Source organism: Gigantopelta aegis, chromosome 7 (genome assembly GCF_016097555.1).
Source record: "Gigantopelta aegis isolate Gae_Host chromosome 7, Gae_host_genome, whole genome shotgun sequence".
In the NCBI taxonomy this organism is placed as follows: Eukaryota; Metazoa; Mollusca; class Gastropoda; order Neomphalida; family Peltospiridae; genus Gigantopelta; species Gigantopelta aegis.
Window position 1 is genome coordinate 27,666,045 of NC_054705.1, and position 22,352 is coordinate 27,688,396.

The 22,352-nt window shown below is 36.0% G+C and overlaps 1 protein-coding gene across 1 annotated transcript in view; it reads left to right on the plus strand.

Annotated features, from left to right (window-relative positions):
• LOC121376925 (TPR and ankyrin repeat-containing protein 1-like) overlaps window positions 1–17,295 on the plus strand; it is a 92,390-nt gene extending 75,095 nt beyond the window's left edge. Inside the window, exons 25-28 of the mRNA XM_041504729.1 lie at window positions 1,580–1,744; window positions 3,665–3,896; window positions 6,799–9,704; window positions 14,621–17,295. Coding sequence (XP_041360663.1) covers window positions 1,580–1,744; window positions 3,665–3,896; window positions 6,799–9,704; window positions 14,621–14,893 — 3,576 coding nt within the window. The 3' untranslated portion in view covers window positions 14,894–17,295. The remainder of the gene's footprint in view (window positions 1–1,579; window positions 1,745–3,664; window positions 3,897–6,798; window positions 9,705–14,620) is intronic.
• The last annotated feature ends 5,057 nt before the right edge of the window (window positions 17,296–22,352 follow it).

The following is a 22,352-nucleotide window of genomic DNA, read 5'->3' on the forward strand; positions in this document are numbered from 1 at the left end:
TGAAAAATACCTATAATATTAATATTGTCTAAAATGCCTTTTAAAGACAATGTAATAGCTACAATTCACGAACAATGAAATATTTAATTTGCTCGTAATACGTCACAAAACCTTCAGGGCGCCAGTTTTATCAACGAAGAAAAATGTAAAGAATTGTTCAGTCAATGTCTGTGTCGTCATCGGTGTGTTTTCTTTTATTGATGTTCATGGAATTACTCGTTGCTGAAAAGTTGAAGTTTATATTAAATGTGCCTCCATAAATCATCGCTCCACTGAATAATCCAGTTGTCAGTTCATCCAAATTTTCTACGTGAGGAGATGGTGCATGCGACGTCATTGTTGCTAAAGTCGACGACAGTTACTTTTTGCACCCTTGTTTTGGCTTCGTACACAATAAATATAGCATATCTTACCGTAATTTCACTAGAAAAAGGTACAATTTTGTAATCACAAGATTTTGTTCAAACACATTCAGGTGCATTAGAAATATTCAAACAAACAAAATCAATAGCAATTTTGCATTGGAATGTTTCCTTAAAAAGGAAGCGTCATGTACCCAGTTTATGGTTATTGTAAGGAGATGCAAAGTGACATCATTTAAATTCAAAATTAGCTACACAATGTATATTATTACAATGCTTCACCACATTAAAATAAAAGCTAGTCTACTAACCTTGACCCCTGTCAAATTCCTATAACAAGCAGACAATGCTGTTTACAGTTGGGGGGGGGGGGGTTCGTAATTTTAGACAAAATATTAATTTTAAGTTTTAAAAGATGAAAGAAATAAAAAGTACCTTTTGTCAAATATATCATATCACAAAATTACCGTTGGATATTTTTTTATTTATTGTGTATGAAGCCAAAACAAGGATCCAAAAATTAACTGTCGTCGACCTTATTCGTGGATTAAAAGCTCGTTGGTGAGTAGTGTTCCCGCCTAGTTTTGGTAGCGCGCTCATTAAATTGTAAATATTTGTCACCGTTTTCGTCTGTTTTCAGTTCAAATGTTCCACAAAATAGCATTTTAAAAATGCATAACAGTAAACTGCTTTAATAGACAATTCAAACCAAGCACCAACTTTGTTTACATATCACTAAGGGCATTCCTGGTAACCATGTGCTATAAATAGTAGCGTTGAATATGGCATAGTTCCGGCAGTTGAGTTGAATACAGAAAAGTGTATTTCATTTTTGTATTCAGAGCTGTATTTATATATATATATATAGTAAGATTTAATGGGTATGTAATAAAGAACAATAACTTCATTTATAAAACAGCATCTTCTCCATTGGGTGCAGTATCATCAGTATTTGGTCCAAAACTCAATCCATCCCGTTGAGCAAATTTCACTTAATTATAATTCAGTTGTACATGTAACACATTCATTAATGTATGTGTGTTTCTATCAAACTCATGACATGCATATCATGTACCTCACTAGTCCCCCAGTTCTTTCTCTTTTGTACGGTGGTTGGAGTAACAAAAACACATTCTATTTCAGTAAATATTTTGTGAGAATCATCTTTAGTGGCAAAGATTTTAGTTATTAACTGCATTTTTTCAATTTGCATACAGCTTCTGCAAGCTGCTAGGATGTACCAACGATCAAAGAAGCTACTAGACTGCAGTCGATGCTATGAACAGCTTGGATACTTTAACAGGGCAGTTAATATTCTCTACAAGGAGGAACTGTATGACCAAGCCATTGACTGTTTGCGCAGACACAAGATGATTTTGGAGGTGTGTAACATATTTTTGCTTATTTTAAACATATATATTTGGTTTCACTTAGAACCATTTTAGGACAGTGATTTACAGCTTACCTAGCAGCCTCAGTGGCACCATGGTTAAACCATCGGACTACAAGCTTGTAGGTACAGAGTTTGCAGCCCGGTACCAGCTCCAACCCAGAGCGAGTTCTAAAGGGCTCAATGGGTAGGTGTAAGGCCACTACACCATCTTCGCTCTCACTAACGACTTAGCAACTAACAACTAACCAACTGTCCTGGACAGACAGCCCAGATAGCTGAAGTGTGTGCCCAGGACAGCATGCTTGAATCTTAATTGAAAATAAGCACGAAAATAAGTTGAAATAAAATGAAATGAATAAAAGCTTGCCTAGATTTTGCTCATGGTTATGCTTATTATGCAACATTCTTTTCAAGGATAACATTGCTTATGATTGTAACATTTCAGTTATGTGACATTAGATTTACAACAGCTACTCGTTTGTATATAGCAGTGTGTGCGATGCACATTGGTGAATAAAACCCAGATACCAACACTTGAGGCAGGATGTAGCTCAGTGGTAGAGCACTGTGTCCGAGATGTGATCATCAATAATTGATCCATTGGTTTTTTGGTTTTTCCTCCAATTTCACCATTTTCACATGCCTGGTACAGCAATGACCATCCCATATGTTAAGTCTTTGTGACTGAAGCAGCTTTCCTGTCTTATTATCTAGGAGTCAAAGTAGCTGCATGATAGACTCCAAATAGCTATAGTTTAAAATGTACTCGGGTGTCGCTAAACTAATATTCCTTTCAAATTTTTATGTGAGGGTACTTGATATCAAGATTGCTCATGACCAGGGTACTTAATATCAAGATTTCTCATGATCAGGGTACTAGATATCAAGATTTCTCATGATCAGGATACTTGATATCATGATTTCTCATGGTCTGGGTACTAGATATCAAGATTTCTCATGATCAGGATACTTGATATCAAGATTGGTCAGGGTACAAGATATCAAGATTTCTCATAATTGCTCATGATCAGGATACTTGATATCATGATTTCTCATGGTCTGGGTACTAGATATCAAGATTTCTCATAATCAGGATACTTGATATCAAGATTGCTCATGGTCAGGGTACAAGATATCAAGATTTCTTATGATCAGGGTACTTGATATCAAGATTTCTCATGGTCAGGGTACTTGATATCAAGATTTCTCATGGTCAGGGTACTAGATATCAAGATTGCTCATGGTCAGGGTACAAGATATCAAGATTTCTCATGATCAGGGTACTTGATATCAAGATTTCTCATGATCAGAGTACTTGATATCAAGATTTCTCATGATCAGGATACTTGATACCAAGAATGCTATCAGGGTACTTGATATAAAGATTGTTCATGATCAGTTACATGATAGTGCTAATGATCAGGATATATGTCATGTTTGGTCACAATCTGCTGTCAAGATTGCTCATGATCGGGATATGTGATGTCACGATTGCTCATGACTGGGGGAAATGACCAGGGTCCCCAAAACATTTTTTTTTTCTTTTTGAAAAAGGTTATCAAGATTGCTCATGATCAGTGTACTTAATGTGAAGATTTCTCATGATCAGGGCCTTGTTTCATGAAGCGATCATAGCGCTAAGATCATTTTAAGTTAATACTGTAGATATGCACTTAAGATGATCTTAGTGCAAAGATTCTTTAGTTTAACGGGGCTCAGGTTTCTTGATGTCAAGATTGTTTCTTGATGATTGTGCTTGATGTTGAGAATGAACCATTATCAAAGTATTGGATGCAATCTTGCTCCATCATCATGCCATAACAGCTTATGATTACTCTGCTTGTTTAAAGATTGCCCACAAGTCAGCAGATCTGACTAAAGTAACATAAGTTTTGAACTTGTTTTACAGGATTTGAAGTCTAGAGAAAAGACTGTGCCCCAGGTGATATTGGACAACCAGCCTCAAGAAGCATACACTGAAGAGAGACTAACTTACAAGTCGGCTGAGCTGTTTGCTCGTTACAACAACAAGACAAAGATGGTTGCTGCATTAGAACGACTTTCTCGTGTTGAGGAGAAAATAAATTTCCTCAAGAAACACGACTACCCTGATGAAGCTGCTGAGTATCTCATAAAGGAAGGTGTGTCTGTTAAACAGTCTCATATAGCTTTGATCAGTCATAAAGGAAGGTGTCTCTGTTAAACAGTCTCATATAGCTTTGATCAATCATAAAGGAAGGTGTCTATGTTAAACAGTCTCATGTAGCTTTGATCAATCATAAAGGAAGGTGTCTCTGTTAAACAGTCTCATGTAACGTTGATCAGTTACAAAGGAAGGTGTCTCTGTTAAACAGTCTCATGTAACGTTGATCAGTTACAAAGGAAGGTGTCTCTGTTAAACAGTCTCATGTAGCTTTGATCAGTTACAAAGGAAGGTGTGTCTGTTAAACAGTCTCATGTAGCTTTGATCAGTCATAAAGGAAGGTGTCTCTGTTAAACAGTCTCATGTAGCTTTGATCAATCATAAAGGAAGGTGTCTGTTAAACAGTCATGTAGCTTTGATCAATTACAAAGGAAGGTGTCTCTGTTAAACAGTCATGTAGCTTTGATCAATTACAAAGGAAGGTGTCTCTGTTAAACAGTCTCATGTAGCTTTGATCAATCATAAAGGAAGGTGTCTCTGTTAAACAGTCTCATGTAGCTTTGATCAATCATAAAGGAAGGTGTCTCTGTTAAACAGTCATGTAGCTTTGATCAATTACAAAGGAAGGTGTCTCTGTTAAACAGTCATGTAGCTTTGATCAATTACAAAGGAAGGTGTCTCTGTTAAACAGTCATGTAGCTTTGATCAATTACAAAGGAAGGTGTCTCTGTTAAACAGTCTCATGTAGCTTTGATCAATCATAAAGGAAGGTGTCTCTGTTAAACAGTCATGTAGCTTTGATCAATCATAAAGGAAGGTGTCTCTGTTAAACAGTCTCATGTAGCTTTGATCAATTACAAAGGAAGGTGTCTCTGTTAAACAGTCTCATGTAGCTTTGTTCAGTCATAAAGGAAGGTGTCTCTGTTAAACAGTCTCATGTAGCTTTGATCAGTTACAAAGGAAGGTGTCTCTGTTAAACAGTCTCATGTAGCTTTGTTCAGTCATAAAGGAAGATGTCTCTGTTAAACAGTCTCATGTAGCTTTGATCAGTTACAAAGGAAGGTGTCTCTGTTAAACAGTCTCATGTAGCTTTGATCAGTTACAAAGGAAGGTGTCTCTGTTAAACAGTCTCATGTAGCTTTGTTCAGTCAGAAAGGAAGGTGTGTCTGTTAAACAGTCTCATGTAGCTTTGATCAATCATAAAGGAAGGTGTCTCTGTTAAACAGTCTCATGTAGCTTTGATCAGTCACAAAGGAAGGTGTGTCTGTTAAACAGTCATGTAGCTTTGATCAATCATAAAGGAAGGTGTCTCTGTTAAACAGTCTCATGTAGCTTTGATCAGTCATAAAGGAAGGTGTCTCTGTTAAACAGTCTCACGTAGCTTTGATCAGTCACAAAGGAAGGTGTGTCTGTTAAACAGTCTCATGTAGCTTTGATCAATCATAAAGGAAGGTGTCTCTGTTAAACAGTCTCATGTAGCTTTGATCAGTCATAAAGGAAGGTGTCTCTGTTAAACAGTCATGTAGCTTTGATCAATTACAAAGGAAGGTGTGTCTGTTAAACAGTCTCATGTAGCTTTGATCAGTCATAAAGGAAGGTGTCTCTGTTAAACAGTCTCATGTAGCTTTGTTCAGTCATAAAGGAAGGTGTGTCTGTTAAACAGTCTCATGTAGCTTTGATCAATCATAAAGGAAGGTGTCTCTGTTAAACAGTCTCATGTAGCTTTGATCAGTCATAAAGGAAGGTGTGTCTGTTAAACAGTCTCATGTAGCTTTGATCAGTCATAAAGGAAGGTGTCTCTGTTAAACAGTCTCATGTAGCTTTGATCAGTCATAAAGGAAGGTGTGTCTGTTAAACAGTCTCATGTAGCTTTGATCAGTCATAAAGAAAGGTGTCTCTGTTAAACAGTCTCATGTAACATTGATCAGTTACAAAGGAAGGTGTGTCTGTTAAACAGTCTCATGTAGCTTTGTTCAGTCACATAGGCATGAGAATCCTCTTAACTATGATCAATTTCGACATTTTATTTCCAAATTGATAATTTTGGTGAATCATATAAATCTGTTAAGAATATATAAGTAGTTTTCTGTAAGCAGATGACATCAGTTTTGGACTCTGTGTTGACATGTTTGTACAAAAGGTTCAAAACACAACCTTGTTCTGCACAGTATAATTCATAATTATAGTAATAATAATGAAAACATGGTCGACGAAATACACTGGTTCTGATCTGTATTTATCTATATATTAATGAGATCTCGCATTGGGAAACAAGAACCACGTTTCAGCAAGATTCCGACTGATAACAGACATAGCCGAATGATTCCAAAGTTTGAAGTTTTAACCTGAGCTGCTGTTGATTGAAAATAACATCATGAATGACAGTAATTCAATCGGAGCCCCGCTTTCTGTCTAGCTAGAGTTCTGCAAAATAATTTTTAAGGGTTCAAATTTTACAATAGCACTACAGCATTTGCTGTAATTCCTCCTACCTTTGCTGCAAAGCCCTCTTGATATGACCCCTACCAATGGCAATGTATTACTATACCATTCAACCCTTTTGCTGTTGATGCTCCTCAATAAATCAAATTGTAATTTGGTTTTAAATGTCCTTGGAAAACTGCCTTTAGCTATGTTGTCCTGGAAAAATGCTTGAATTTCATGACAGTAAATAATTAAATACAACAAAAGTTATAGATTTGATTGTGTGAAGTAATAAGTTCAGTAATACTGACATTTTACAAGTTAATCCAATTTAACAGATTACTAAATTAGAGCCTCCACAAGAAAATGAAGTGTTATTCAAAGTCTTTATTTTGATTTTAAAAATTGGTTGTTTAGGGCAGGGGTGTTCTGTACTGGTCAAAACATAATAACTAATAAACTTCATTATATTTCAGGTAAAACAACAGAAGCTGTCCAGCTAATGCTGAAGAATGGTAAACTGGAAGAGGCTCTAGCAGCAGCAGAGAAAGGACGGGACATGGCTTTGATTGGAGAATGTCATTTTATCATGTCGCAGTTTCACTCGGCCAAACCTGACAGCACAAAGGATGTTGTCCATCATCTAAACAAAGCTGTCGAATCATTCCAGGCAGCTGGTGACAACACTGGACTGGGTAAAGCTCTTGTGGTCCTAGCTCGCATCAAGATTGACAAGACTTTGGCCAAACGAGCATTCAAGCACTTTCAAGAAGAAACACCAAATTCAAATGATGCTGGAATGCTGGAAGCCCTTCAGGTTGTTCTGGAGTTGTCAAGTCTGGAATCAGAATTTGAAGACTTTATTGCCATAATCAGAGGAATTGAGAAGACCTTCCATGTCATTGAAAAGCTTTTCAAGCAAACATCTAATGAAGACAAGGCTAGAGCTCAGCTCTACTACAGATTCTTTGGTTTATACCAAATCAGTGCAAAACCATCTCATTTTGAAATCCATCCTAAGGAACGACCACGATGCATAGAAGTCATTGAAGATTTCTTTGAGGACAGAAAAGAGAGAAAAGAAGCTGTCATTGAAAGGGAAAGAATTCAGATATGTGTCTCTCTGTGCCGCTTTCTGGTTGGTCGAATGAAAGAATGGCTGAACAAAGTGGAATCTGCTTTTCGGCAACAGGTCCCACATAATATGCAGTGCAAAGCTTATCTTGAGGGATCAGAATGTGAAGATGAGGATGTCTGCCCTTACATGCATCAAATGTACACTCAATCTGCAGCTTTTGAAGCCATAAAGCTCTTTGCGTGGGATGTCAATTTGAGTTACATTGTACAAACAGGTGTCAACATGGTCAAAAAGCTAGACATACCTGAACTTTCAGAAGAAGTTGGCTACCTTGTAGAGGAAGACACAAAATATGATCCATGTGAACGGTTGTTGGACTTCCTTATGCCTTTGCACCATCATCCTAGATTTCTTTCAGCAGTTGTCAGATACCTCCATAGACAATGGTCCAACAGTAACGTGTCTAAACAGATTGAGAAGTACTTGCAAAATCTCTGGATTAACCCATCTGCAAAAGAGAAGAAAGATCTTTGCAAGGAGAGATGTCGCAGCACAGATTGGGTCTTGCGCATTGGATTTTTTGCTTCTCTGATGAAGCTGACTTTGGATGTGAGTCAGTACTGCCATCAACTTGAAAATCAGCTCATGACAGAAGCTCCACATTGGCTTGCCAAACGGTCTCCCACTGGTGGAATACCATATGCCTTATTTATTGATTACCATAACAGGAAACTGATAGTTGTATGTGTGGCATATAGATTTATTGAAGCCTTTCGGTGGTTGCAAGGCAAGGAAGCAGATCCTATGGAATCCATCATAAAATTTACAAAATTTGTAAAGGTTCTTTCATTCAGAGATCGACCAGCTCTGCTTCCTGCAAAAGCTATGATGTTGTTCTGGCTTGAAATCTTTGTCTCTCTTTCTTTCTTCCTTTTGGCCAAGTTGTCAACTGCTGGTACTCACTTTGTTCTGCCTGCCACATACCTGGCTGCAGTTAACTTTGTAGATTTGTCATTTAGAAAAGAAAGTCGACCAATTCAAGAACTTGTCCACTTGTACAAGAATCAGAGCAAGATAAAACTTTTGCTGGATCGTCTTCAAATAATAGTTGGGCTAGTATGTGGCTACAAATCTCCCATGAGTTTGCTTCGATTGCTATTTACACAAACCAAAGATGACTACTTGGCTGCTGAGCGATGCTTGGTGCTAACACTGGTTTTCCTGGTGAATGTTGGCTTATTGCTTCCATCCCTCTATGAAGATCACATCATGAGGTCAGTCATGAGGCTGCGGCTGCCCGACTCAGCTCCTCAACGTCTGCACATGACACTGCAGGCAGTGGGTAGAGCAAAAGGACTGGCTGACATTGCTGCTATACTTCGAGACCTGCTGCGTGAGCGGGAAGATGAATACCTGCTGGATTGTTGGTGGAGCAGGCAACAAGGAGTGCAGCATCGTCAGTTGACTGATTTGTCTAAATTCCCTAAAGGCTTTCTTGCCTTCAGGTCAGCAAGCAATTATGATACTGAAGGTGAAGAATTCTTTGATGCAAATTCTCAGCTTGAAGCTGAAGAGGAGTTGTCTGATGAAGAAGAGATGACGGCTGATGACCGTGAGAGGTTTCAGAGAGAACACCAAGAGCTGGCCAGACAGGAAAAGGAAAACGAGGCTTCTAGGATTATTCTGCAATTCTTCAAAAATATAATTATGAAGTATCATATTACAAACCTGGCAAGGAGAGCACTTTACCAGGAGATGCTTGAGGTGTTTGCACCATTTGCTATTAAGGAGACATTTTGTGGTGTCTGTGGAGTGAATCTAATTACTCCAGAAACTGAAGAATCTGTCTCAAGTTCTGGGAATCAGAATGAAACAGAGATGTGGGACAGTGCTGAACCATCATTGTCTTCAGTTGCAGATGACCTCACAACCGCAGCAAGATCACAGGAAACTTTACAGAAACATAGAATATCACCAGAACACAATGAGAAGAATATTCAGTTTGAAAGCTTCAAGAGATTGTATTATGTTGATCACATGCGAAAACTTCTTCATGAGCTTAGCTTTTTTATAGGATTCCACAAGCTACACAACCCAGAGATGAAAGCTACTGCTTATGCTGATGTATCTCTTGATATTGATCGGCTGTTGTCGGAGATGGACAAAGTGAAGACTGTTCTTCAAAACATAATGGAGAATCGCAGTTGGGAGAAAATCGAAGAATTGCGTCATGCTCTGTTTACATTATACCAAGATTATTTGTTTGGACGAGCTGTCATAGCATGCAAGTTCCACGAATATAAGGTGAGATTTGTGTTCCTGAAAACATTTAAGATTTTATGGACTGAGTATGCTTCATGATATGGAGGGTAAACTTTCTTGGCCCTTGCCTCGGGCAAAGTTATGAGAAATTAATCTTTTTAACAAAGTAAATTTTGTAACATTTAACAGTAATAAAATGCAGTGTTTTCCTTAACAACTGGATGGGATGATTTTTTTTTAAAAATTCAATTTGATTTAGACTAAAAATAGACATGAAATGCAAGAACATCTATAATAATAAAACAAATTATAACAAAATTATATATATAATAACCACATTATCAAAAATATTTTTGTAATAGTCACAACAATTGTACATGCATCAGGAGTTAATTGAATACAAAAATATTATGTTAGTGTTAAAACGTATGTATTAAATTTTTTATAGGATTACTTTTTGTACTGGGGTATGATGTAATTTAAGACCACCAAGTCAATATATAAAGTCATCAAATATCCTCTATGGGAAAATGCATATAAGCGATCCATTGCTGCTAATTGAACATGTAGCAGGTCTCCTTTAAGATTATGAGTCGAAAATTACAATTAAATATTATGTTTGTCATCCAATAGCCAATGATTAATAGTGGTGTTATTAAGCAAAACAATATTGTAACTTTACATGCGTATATGGTCCTGTTTGATTCACTTCCTTTATTGTCTGTATTTTTTCTTTAGTTTATATTTGAGATATCTAGGTCATGAGAGTCCAAGACGTATTGTCTGTTTTTGTCCACCATGGTGTGTAATTAGTCATGAGTAAACTTTTCACCTTTTTTACTTTTTCTCTTAAACTACTTCATCAATTCAAACAAAATGTTGTGTGAATTTTCCTTGGCACATGCAGAAACAAATTTGGTTATTTGGCACACACCCTCCCCAGGTTGTTTAAAATATTCTTTTGTTCCAAAAATGTTATAACTGAATCTTCTTCATATGTACATGTATGTAAAGGTCAACAGGTGGTTTATCTAATTTGTTAATGTCCTTAATGTTGCTTCCCCCTTTTGTCCCTGTGGTGGGGTGAATTTAACTACATGACATTGTGTAGTTGTATAGAGAAATGCATTTAATCTGTAATTTCCTAACTTCTTCTCCAAAACTAATTTACCAATTCTGCGCAAATTCCGTTTGATGTTTCCTTGGCACATGGAGAAACAAATTTGTGAATTTAGTCATCCCTCCCAAGGGACTGAGGGTTGGGGCACAAATGGGCAAAATTAAGCCAATTGAAAAAAAAAAAATTCCAACTAAATTTGGTGGGAAGCTGCTTTGTAGAGAAACAAAATTGTGACTGGTAATTCTAGGGGTCTGAGAGGCGGGGCCAAAAATGGGGGAAACTTAAGACCATTTTCTTCTCTTTTTTTCTTTTTTTTTCTTCCATAAATGTCAAGCTTTGACACATAGAAAAACTAAATTTCTGAATTTCGTCATTCAAATATCTCTTCCCCCCCCCCCCCCCCTTCCGGAATTAGGGGCAGAGCCCCAAAAAGAACAATTAAGCCAATAAAAAAAATCTCTACTATCACAAATGCTATTACAATTCAATTGTCTTCATTTTTGTAAAAGTTATTAGATGGTTTATGAAACTTAATGTTAGGTCCACTAAGGAGGGGTGACGGTGTATAGAGAAATGCATTTCAATTAATTTCTTCACAAATACTAGGCCATTTCCAACTAAATTTGGTGGGAGTGTATAGTTGACAAATGGAGAAACACTCTGACACCCCACCCCCACCCACCCCAGAAAATAGGTATTGTGCATTCAACAAGTGAGGTCAACAATTTACTCAGTTAACCGTTGAGTCCCATGCGCCACTTGTCAGTTTTTACAAGGTTTTAATGTGCTGTTAGAAGTGGATGTACACACACCACTGTGATCTCTGTAGTGGAGTTGACACACTACAAGTTAACCCGGGTAAAAGTGGAGTCTGACTCTAGTATGAATGTGCTGTTAGAAGTGGATGTACACACACCACTGTGATCTCTGTAGTGGAGTTGACACACTACAAGTTAACCCGGGTAAAAGTGGAGTCTGACTCTAGTATGAATGTGCTGTTAGAAGTGGATGTACACACACCACTGTGATCTCTGTAGTGGAGTTGACACACTACAAGTTAACCGGGTAAAAGTGGAGTCTGACTCTAGTATGAATGTGCTGTTAGAAGTGGATCTACACACACCATTGTGATCTCTGTAGTGGAGTTGACACACTACAAGTTAACCCGGGTAAAAGTGGAGTCTGACTCTAGTATGAATGTGCTGTTAGAAGTGGATGTACACACACCACTGTGATCTCTGTAGTGGAGTTGACACACTACAAGTTAACCGGGTAAAAGTGGAGTCTGACTCTAGTATGAATGTGCTGTTAGAAGTGGATCTACACACACCATTGTGATCTCTGTAGTGGAGTTGACACACTACAAGTTAACCCGGGTAAAAGTGGAGTCTGACTCTAGTATGAATGTGCTGTTAGAAGTGGATGTACACACACCACTGTGATCTCTGTAGTGGAGTTGACACACTACAAGTTAACCAGGTAAAAGTGGAGTCTGACTCTAGTATGAATGTGCTGTTAGAAGTGGATGTACACACACCACTGTGATCTCTGTAGTGGAGTTGACACACTACAAGTTAACCGGGTAAAAGTGGAGTCTGACTCTAGTATGAATGTGCTGTTAGAAGTGGATCTACACATACCATTGTGATCTCTGTAGTGGAGTTGACACACTACAAGTTAACCCGGGTAAAAGTGGAGTCTGACTCTAGTATGAATGTGCTGTTAGAAGTGGATCTACACACACCATTGTGATCTCTGTAGTGGAGTTGACACACTACAAGTTAACCCGGGTAAAAGTGGAGTCTGACTCTAGTATGAATGTGCTGTTAGAAGTGGATGTACACACACCACTGTGATCTCTGTAGTGGAGTTGACACACTACAAGTTAACCAGGTAAAAGTGGAGTCTGACTCTAGTATGAATGTGCTGTTAGAAGTGGATGTACACACACCACTGTGATCTCTGTAGTGGAGTTGACACACTACAAGTTAACCAGGTAAAAGTGGAGTCTGACTCTAGTATGAATGTGCTGTTAGAAGTGGATGTACACACACCACTGTGATCTCTGTAGTGGAGTTGACACTACAAGTTAACCCAGGTAAAAGTGGAGTCTGACTCTAGTATGAATGTGCTGTTAGAAGTGGATGTACACACACCACTGTGATCTCTGTAGTGGAGTTGACACACTACAAGTTAACCAGGTAAAAGTGGAGTCTGACTCTAGTATGAATGTGCTGTTAGAAGTGGATGTACACACACCACTGTGATCTCTGTAGTGGAGTTGACACACTACAAGTTAACCAGGTAAAAGTGGAGTCTGACTCTAGTATGAATGTGCTGTTAGAAGTGGATGTACACACACCACTGTGATCTCTGTAGTGGAATTGACACACTACAAGTTAACCAGGTAAAAGTGGAGTCTGACTCTAGTATGAATGTGCTGTTAGAAGTGGATGTACACACACCATTGTGATCTCTGTAGTGGAGTTGACACACTACAAGTTAACCAGGTAAAAGTGGAGTCTGACTCTAGTATGAATGTGCTGTTAGAAGTGGATGTACGCACACCATTGTGATCTCTGTAGTGGAGTTGACACTACAAGTTAACCAGATAAAAGTGGAGTCTGACTCTAGTATGAATGTGGAGTTACATAATCTGCATTCAATTTTATCTTTGCCTTTTTCACTGTATAAAAACATTGTGTAGACAGACTTTATGTGTTGTATATATACAACACAAATTCTCATCTTTTATGTAGTTTGTTACAGAATATTTAAAACAAGGAAACCAGATTTGAAAAGGTTACAGTAGTTGATCAATATAAGTTCTAGGAAGTAGCAGGGTTCAAACTTAAGAATTTATCACCCACGGTGTGTGAAAGGTCCCACCGATGGCAATTTTGAGTGTGCTGATGGCAATATTTTTCTGTATGTACATATAGACAAATGTCTTCAATTTATGTCAATAAACAAGAATTTAGTATAAATGCAATCATGGATTACTAGCATAAATTAATATTTAACGGAACTTGGTGTTTCTGAGACAAAGTTGCACCAGTTTTTGGTGAATTATCAATATGACATGAAAATTGTTTTATGGATGACATTAAATTGTATACAGTGTTCTCGGTGGGTGAAAATTAAAGGTTGGTCGCACGGCCCCTACCCCACCATTTAAAAAAAAATCCAAACACAAATAACCGGAGGGAACTATAGGTTTCATCTCCGTCCTTCTGTCTGTCTGTCCATCCATTTGTCCCACATAGTTTTCCCGATGGGTTTTTTTTTCAGAAGGCCTGTATAGCTTTATAATGTACTGTTACAGATCAAGTTTGACTTTCATGATAGTTTACCCATTTTTGACAGAGTTATTGTCCTTAAACTTAGGAGATGTAAAAAACAAACATTCTGGACTCTTTTCCAGAAGGCCTTGGAATATTGAGCTGAAATTTTGTGTATAGCTTTATAATGTACTGTTACAGATCAAGTTTGACTTTCATGGCAATTTACCCACTTTTCACAGAGGTACTAGTATGTCTCTTAAATTTAGGAGATAAGAAAAAAAATTGTGTTTGGTAGGGGACATGTATTGCTTTAGCAGTTCTCTCATAATGCTTGTTTTTGGATGGGGTGGTAATTTTAAATAAATTACATGAAGGTGCTTTTAATTCAATTTTAGCTCCCTTTTTTTTCCATATAAAAATTTTCAGTGTAAGTTGAGATTACTTGAAATGCTGAAAAATTACCTTTTTAGTTTTAAATGGTTATCTTACAATCATACCCCTACAATGTGTTGTTTAAATAAATAGTCCATTCATTGGTTTGTTTGGTGTTTTAGGAGTCCGGATGCGAGAGGGACAAGGAATCCCCTGTTACAGAGCAGCCACATGAACCATCACCTGAGGTGGAAGACCCAGAGGAATATGTGATGCCACCTGTTGTAGACGCCCCACGTTCACAAAGTGAAAGAGGTCGTACTGGATTTCAGAACGGCCGGGGCCGGGGCCGGGGCCGGGGGGCCAAGGCCGGGGTCGGGGTCGTGGACAATATCACAATCAAAATCACTATCAAGGCCCAACAAATCTTCCTCCCCGCCTTCAACGACAGTTGAATATGAATTAACTTTTATTTTTGTTGTATTTAGAGCCTTGTATTGTTACAGGTCTTTTGAAATATCAGCAAGATTTTCTTTTTCATGTTTATTAGATTTGGAATTTAGTATTGTTGTACATGTAGATTTTTGAAATATCAACAAGATTTCTGATTTGTTTGTTATAGGTTTTTGAAATATTAGCAAGATTTCCGATTCGTTTTTCTCTGATTCTTCGATTCAATTTTTTGATTGTGTGTTCTAGACTGAAAATCATAGTTGCTCAAAAGACTTCATGTTATATGTTTGTATAATAGAACATTTCATAGATCTTTTTTAGTTTCATATTCTTAGATAAGACTGACTTTACTAACAGTAGTTTATAGTAGTTCTTGAGATGGTGTTTTTGCTGTTACCTCATACCATGACCAGAGTTAACACAATGTACTACTACTTTGCTCAATGTTACAAACACTATGTATCGACTGAGTCCTGATTTTTATATTGTGTCAATGACTGCCTCTTTTTCAAACAGATTGATGATTAGTAGATTGGTCTTCGGTAGGAAAGGCAAGTGATCATTCCCACTCTCCTCCATACTCTCCAGGAAAGTTTTAGGAAAGCGACAAATTGATCGCCTTGCAATAAGGTTTAATACATTTTATTTAAATCTTGTGTGATTTCTCACATAGGATCATTTCAGGACACTTGTCTTCAGCTTCCCTTGATTTTCCTCATGGTGAACACTGTTAAATGATAGCTACTTTTTTTATTAGGTACTGAAAAGTGAAATTTAAGTTCTAATTCCAGGGTGGGGTTTTTTACTTTGCGTATATCCACTAGGGCTTCAACGATTCCAAAATATTAGACTCGAATACTTGACGGTCAAACTCGATGCAGACCCGAGTACCCAACACTTACACTAGATGATGATGAGATGAGGAATAAAGTGAAATAGCATTATCTATCTTAATTTCAGTGCTGAACATGGATGTCAAATCATGCCATTGTATTACATTTAGAAACCAGTTGATATGTTCAGTGTTGTGACAGACGGCCCGTTTAAATGGAGAAACTAGTGTGTGATCATATAATTATTGTGTAACTTATATTGTTAAATTTCTACTGCTGAAATTATTGTCCTACATTGTCCATTGTATTATAGTTGATCATTGTATTCCACTGTACTCGAGTCCGGTGAATGGACTTTCTAGACTCGACCCGTGACCGAGTACTCGTGGAGACCCTAATATCCACAAGGATTATTTTCATTATAAATTTGAATACAGACCTGATTTATGCAACTTGGTCAACAGTTGTCCGGGTGGACTAGATGTTTGGACAGTATTGATCTACTAGTGGCCTTCATTATAAAATTACAACTCTGACTAATTCATTAACAAATGCATATTTCCATTCTGATATGTGGTTTAAAAATTAATAATTGTCAATAGCAATTGACCCACCATCTGCATGATATGGTTACTTAAATCATGTTTTGTGAAATTGGACTTTGATGTACATACATTTCTAATTTGTGACCATAAAGTAGAAACCTGTCAGTCTATGTACTTTATGTCCATTACATGTAAGTATCTTGAATCATTTGTATATTGATAGCATGTTTTAACTATTGACATTTAGACTAAAACTTTTAGTACATTTTATTAATATATTTTTATTTATTGGGTCACCCTTACATTAGTTTTGCAGTAACCAAATGCACTACGTGTATTTTAGTAGTGATTTTGATCTGTTTTTGATACATTAATTATATTGTTTAATATTATGTTTAGAAATGAAACTAGCTGAGACATGTTTTTTGGTTTTTATTACAAGTTCTTTAGGTAGCAGCAGACAACTCTTTTAAAGGTTGGCCGATCAATATGTAATCAAGGTTTCAGACATGTCCATCCAGTCCACGACCTCTGGATAGCCAGTTGTCTGGTCCCAGACAGAATCATATAACAGAATGGATGAATGAATGAATGTTTAATGACACCCCAGCACAAAAATACATCTGCTATTGGGTTTCAAACAAAGGTAAATAAATACATGAGTTGATGATCAACATCAAAATAAGAATTCTAACTTTAATTTGAAATACAATGTAAAAAGATAGTATCGCAGAAATGTATATTAAAATTTAACATTAAAATTAATATCTTGTATGAATCAAAATGATTCCATCATATTTTGTCTACCAAATCTATATTTCCTCATGGATCCAAGATGATTACACTCCTTATAATAGATCCATTATTGCTAATTGGTAGTAACTGATGACAACAGTGAGTCTTAGTTTTACAAATATATGCAGTTTTCATAACTGCCTTTGATATATTCGAATTGATCCCTGTTGGTAGACTCATTGGGCTATTCCTTCCAGCCAGTGCACCACAACTGGTACATCAAAGGCTGTGGTATGTGCTATCCTGCCTGTGGGATAGAGCATATAAAAGATCCCATGCTACTAATGGGAAAATGTAGTGGGTGACCTCTCTAAGACTGTACATGCATGTCAAAATTACCAAATGTTTGACATCCAATTTCTGATAATTATTAAATCAATGTGCTCTAGTGATGATGTTAAACAAAACAAACTTTTTATTATATTAGACAACGTTTACTTGTGGATTAATTAATCACTATTTTCATTATGCATACGTGAGAAGATGTATACATGTACATAGAAGCGATGTAAACAACTTTAAACACTATTCTGAGTATTGCTTCAACTTTGTATTTTATTCACTATCACAGATAATTTACAAAACCCAAAGTTCTATTTATTCTGTTCAAAAAAATATTTAATGGATTGTGTAAAAAAAAACAAAAAAACATTTCATTACAAATTTAACAATAAACAAATGAAAATGTTTTAAACTAAGTGGCGTCATTGTGTATGTTTGCCAAATTGTGATGATGTCATATTTAGTACTGGCAAAGTCATTAGTTTGTAAGAGCCAAATTGTGCAATAAAAGTGTACATTACACCAATTGATGCAGAATATTTCTCACTGAGAAAATATGAAAACTATTTTCCCTGTTAATGAGTGACCGCTGGGCTCATAAATGTAATTGATCACGGTTTCCTTTCTTATTACATTGTACAAGGAAATTAACTGTAGGTCCTCAGTGAGATAGATAAAAATATGTATGCTTGATATAAAATATGTCTAGCAAGTTTAATAACATACTTAGTAACTTATTACTCATCAATCATGTTTATGCAATGTGGAGCAGAAAAATTATTATAGGGATGGAAATTAGTAATGTACATGATTGTTTAAATGAGATAATTGTTAGTGTGTCAAATTAAGAACAGCTGCAGTGGGGCATATCATTTTTAATGGACATTATCACATTAATATGTCCTAAAGTATTTTCTCATTATTATGGGTAACATTAATAAATACATTTGTATGGATTTAAGAATATGCTCCCATATAAATATAAATTATGTGAATGGTAAACATGTTTGTTATGTAAATTGTGAATGTTTTTTATGTAAGTGGTGCAGATGTTTATAAAGCTGCTGACACAGTGTGAAAATGTTTCGGCTATTGCAACTCTTGGGGGTTTTCTTACCGTCAACATTTTGCTTTAAATTACAAGTTTTGAAGACTCCTGGTATTTGTAGTAGTTCAGAATTAATTTCCTGTGAAAAGAAAAGGTACATTTCTTGACAACTAGGGTCAGCAGCTTGAAGAATGTTCGATAGTCCCAATGAATACTAGTAATGGGTAATAAAATAATTTTAAATTTATAGCGTGATCTATAAACTATTAAAGATCACATACTCTCTGTGGTCTTGGGAGAACCAAGACACAATTAAAGCTTTCTAGTAGTCATGTACACTTAATTATTACCACATTGTGTTTCCATGTCAAAATTTTGTTTTTATTTATGGTTATGTGCAAATGTGTAATCACATAAAATTAGGTGAGTACATGTCATATAAGGTATAACATTTTATGATTTCAACATTGATATCAATCCATATGTGAATTATGTTACTGGTGATCAGGAAGAAATGAATGATATTTTTTTATGCTTGTGTTATTGTACATGTGATATATAGGTAAAACACAAACATTCCTGTCACATGTTATGGATGGTGGTTGGGTTTATTTTCATCTCATTTTTAATTTGGATGATTTTCATCTTCTTCCTATATGTTATTAATATCATCTTGAACAATGTCTTGTGTACAGATTCTAAATTCATTATTATTTGCTAACCTGAGTGTTAAACTAATCAAAGTTGACAAACAAATAGGATATACCGGTAATAGTAATACAAGCTGTATAACATAACTTTATCCTACCTTTTCATTTTTATCTGGCAGCCATCTAAAATGATTTACTTTTGTCAGCGTGGCTGCACACTTCACGGAGGCAGGGGTAAATCATATTTCTGAAAATACTTTTTAACACCATTTAAAACCATAAAAATTATTTGTCTTGTACTTCATTGTATTTCTGTGTTGCTGTGTACAATGTTTTGATGAAAAGGCTGCGGTATACTGTATTAGTGTTGGTAATAGCATCCTAAATTAATAACTAATTAGCCAGAAATTACGTTACTTTTTAGTAAACTTTAGTTAGGAACTGAGTGAAGTATCACAAATAGTCCTTGAAGTATTTGTCTCTGTGATTTTGTTTAGTTCCTAGAATACCTGTATATGCAAGTACTGCAAGTAAACTAAGATCTGGCAGCATTCTTGGTTTATTTGTATTTTCTTCATTCTTGGTTTATTTGTATTTTCTTCATTCTTGGTTTATTTGTATTTTGTTCATTCTTATATATTTACCAAGTGAAATAATGATTTTCAGACAATGGAAAACATTTTCCTGTAAGGATAACATATATGTTGGTATGTAGACATCAAAATAAGTGAAGACCTGTGGGTCAGGTTTTAAAATCAGATACACCACCAAATAAATCTGGATCAGTTATGTTTTGTTAGCTCCACTATGGTGTTGGTGAGGTTTTAAAATGACATACACCACCAAATAAATCTGGATGAGTCATGTTTTGTTAGCTTCATTGTGGTGTTGGTGAGTTTTTAAAACCAGATACACCATCACATAAATCTGGATCAGTTATGTTTTGTTAGCTTCAATATGGTGTTGGTCAGGTTTTAAAACCAGATACACCATCACATAAATCTGGATCAGTTATGTTTTGTTAGCTCCACTATGGTGTTAGTGAGGTTTTAAAACCAGATACACCATCACATAAATCTGGATCAGTTATGTTTTGTTAGCTTCAATATGGTGTTGGTGAGGTTTTAAAACCAGATACACCATCACATAAATCTGGATCAGTTATGTTTTGTTAGCTTCAATATGGTGTCTGTCAGGTTTTAAAACCAGATACACCATCACAAAAATCTGGATCAGTTATGTTTTGTTAGCTTCAATATGGTGTCTGTCAGGTTTTAAAACCAGATACACCATCACAAAAATCTGGATCAGTTATGTTTTGTTAGCTTCAATATGGTGTTAGTGAGGTTTTAAAACCAGATACACCATCACATAAATCTGGATCAGTTATGTTTTGTTAGCTTCATTATGGTGTCTTGTCAGGTTTTAAAACCAGATACACCATCACATAAATCTGGATCAGTTATGTTTTGTTAGCTTCATTATGGTGTCTTGTCAGGTTTTAAAACCAGATACACCATCACATAAATCTGGATCAGTTATGTTTTGTTAGCTCCACTATGGTGTTGGTCTAATAACAATTTCTCCAACTGTCAACCTTTCTTTTGAAGTCTTATCTTCAACAATTTTGATTGAATTGTTCTGAAACTTGGTACAATGACTTTCTGGGGCACCGTCTATAAAGTAATAGATATTTTGGAATTTCGATTATTATGTTTTTTAAACAATTTTTTTTATTTCAATTGAAAAGTTGAAAGTATATCATTTCCTAGAGTTTTTGTTGCATAGTTCTGAAACTTGGTACTATGATTGTCTGGGAGTCTTTACAAATTAATAGTCTAGAGAAATATTTTGGAAATTTAATTTTTTTTTAACTATTAAATTCAAACATTTATAAATATTAACATTGACAATTTTCTCCTAGAGTTTTTATTAAATGTTTCCGAATTTTTATCTTAAATTTAAACATTTTAAATAGAAATTAACATTGAATTAAAAGTCTATCTTCTCATAGAGTTTTGATACGTTCAGCATGGGCTAGCATGGATTCATTAATGATAATAAGTTGTTATAAATAGCTGACCATAAGAATGGGTTTGTTTGACAAGTATTTCTCCAAAATGTTTGTTTTAATGGTTGCCAGCGCACATATCTACTAGTCTTGGGAATCTATTGTTTAGTAGCCATCTTTTTATCTTCTTTTTATTATTATTATTATTATTATTATTGTTTTGGTTTTTGTGTTTTTTTGTAGTAGCTTTGATACATTTTATGAGACATGACACACTTTGTTAATAAACACGTTGAAACTGGAATTTGCCGTGGTTCTTTTTTGTTATATAATCTTGGCCCAACCGGAGGGGTTTCGTCGTCATCTTTCTGTCCGTCTGCCCCACATAGTTTTCCAAACTTTTTTCCGCACTGCCTCAAGATATTGAGCTGAAATTTATTGTATGACTTTTATTATTTACTGTTACAGATCAGATTTGACTTCCATGGCCTTAGGGGATTTGAAAATTGGCTAGGTCCAGTAGGGGGCATGTATTGCATTAGCAGTACTCTCAGAATGTTTGTTTATTTATAATATGTATGTGTAAATAAGCCAGTTATGAATATAGCAATGACGGGTCCAGATAATTAATTTAGTGGGGGGGGGGGGGGGGGGGGGGCGGCCGCAGTGGTGTGTGGCCAAAGCGATTCCTTGGTTTCTCCAACATAAAAAAATTAAAAAATTAAAATCTAAACTGTCGCAAAACCAATTAATTTTTTTTATTATTTGGGTGGGGGAGGGGTGATCCGCCACTATATACATACATTCAATAACCAGGAAACGTCGAAGATGATCACTGGTGTTGCCTATCCTTAGTACTACACTACATAACATGCATTGATGAAATGTATAATAAAAGACGTAACATTGAATAACTAATTTAGTACGTACTGGTGGCTGAATTGCTAGACTGATGCGCGATCGATCTAGGATCGATTCCTGTCGGTGGGCCCATTGGGCTATTTTTCGTTCCAGCTAGTGCTCCACAACTGGTGAAGCAAAGGCCATGGTGTGTACTATCCTGTCTGTAGAGTTGTGCATATAAAAGATCCCTTGCTAATCGGAAAGAGTAGTCCTCTCTCAATATATGTGTGGTCATTAACCGTATGTCCGATGCCATATAACTGTAAATAAAATGTGTTGAGTGCGTCGTTAAAAAAACATTTCCTTCCTGAATTGCTGATAAAAGAATCTTAAACAATTTTTATTATTTAGAAGATGGACGATATAGGCTATAAAGCTTGTCCCTGCATTTTTA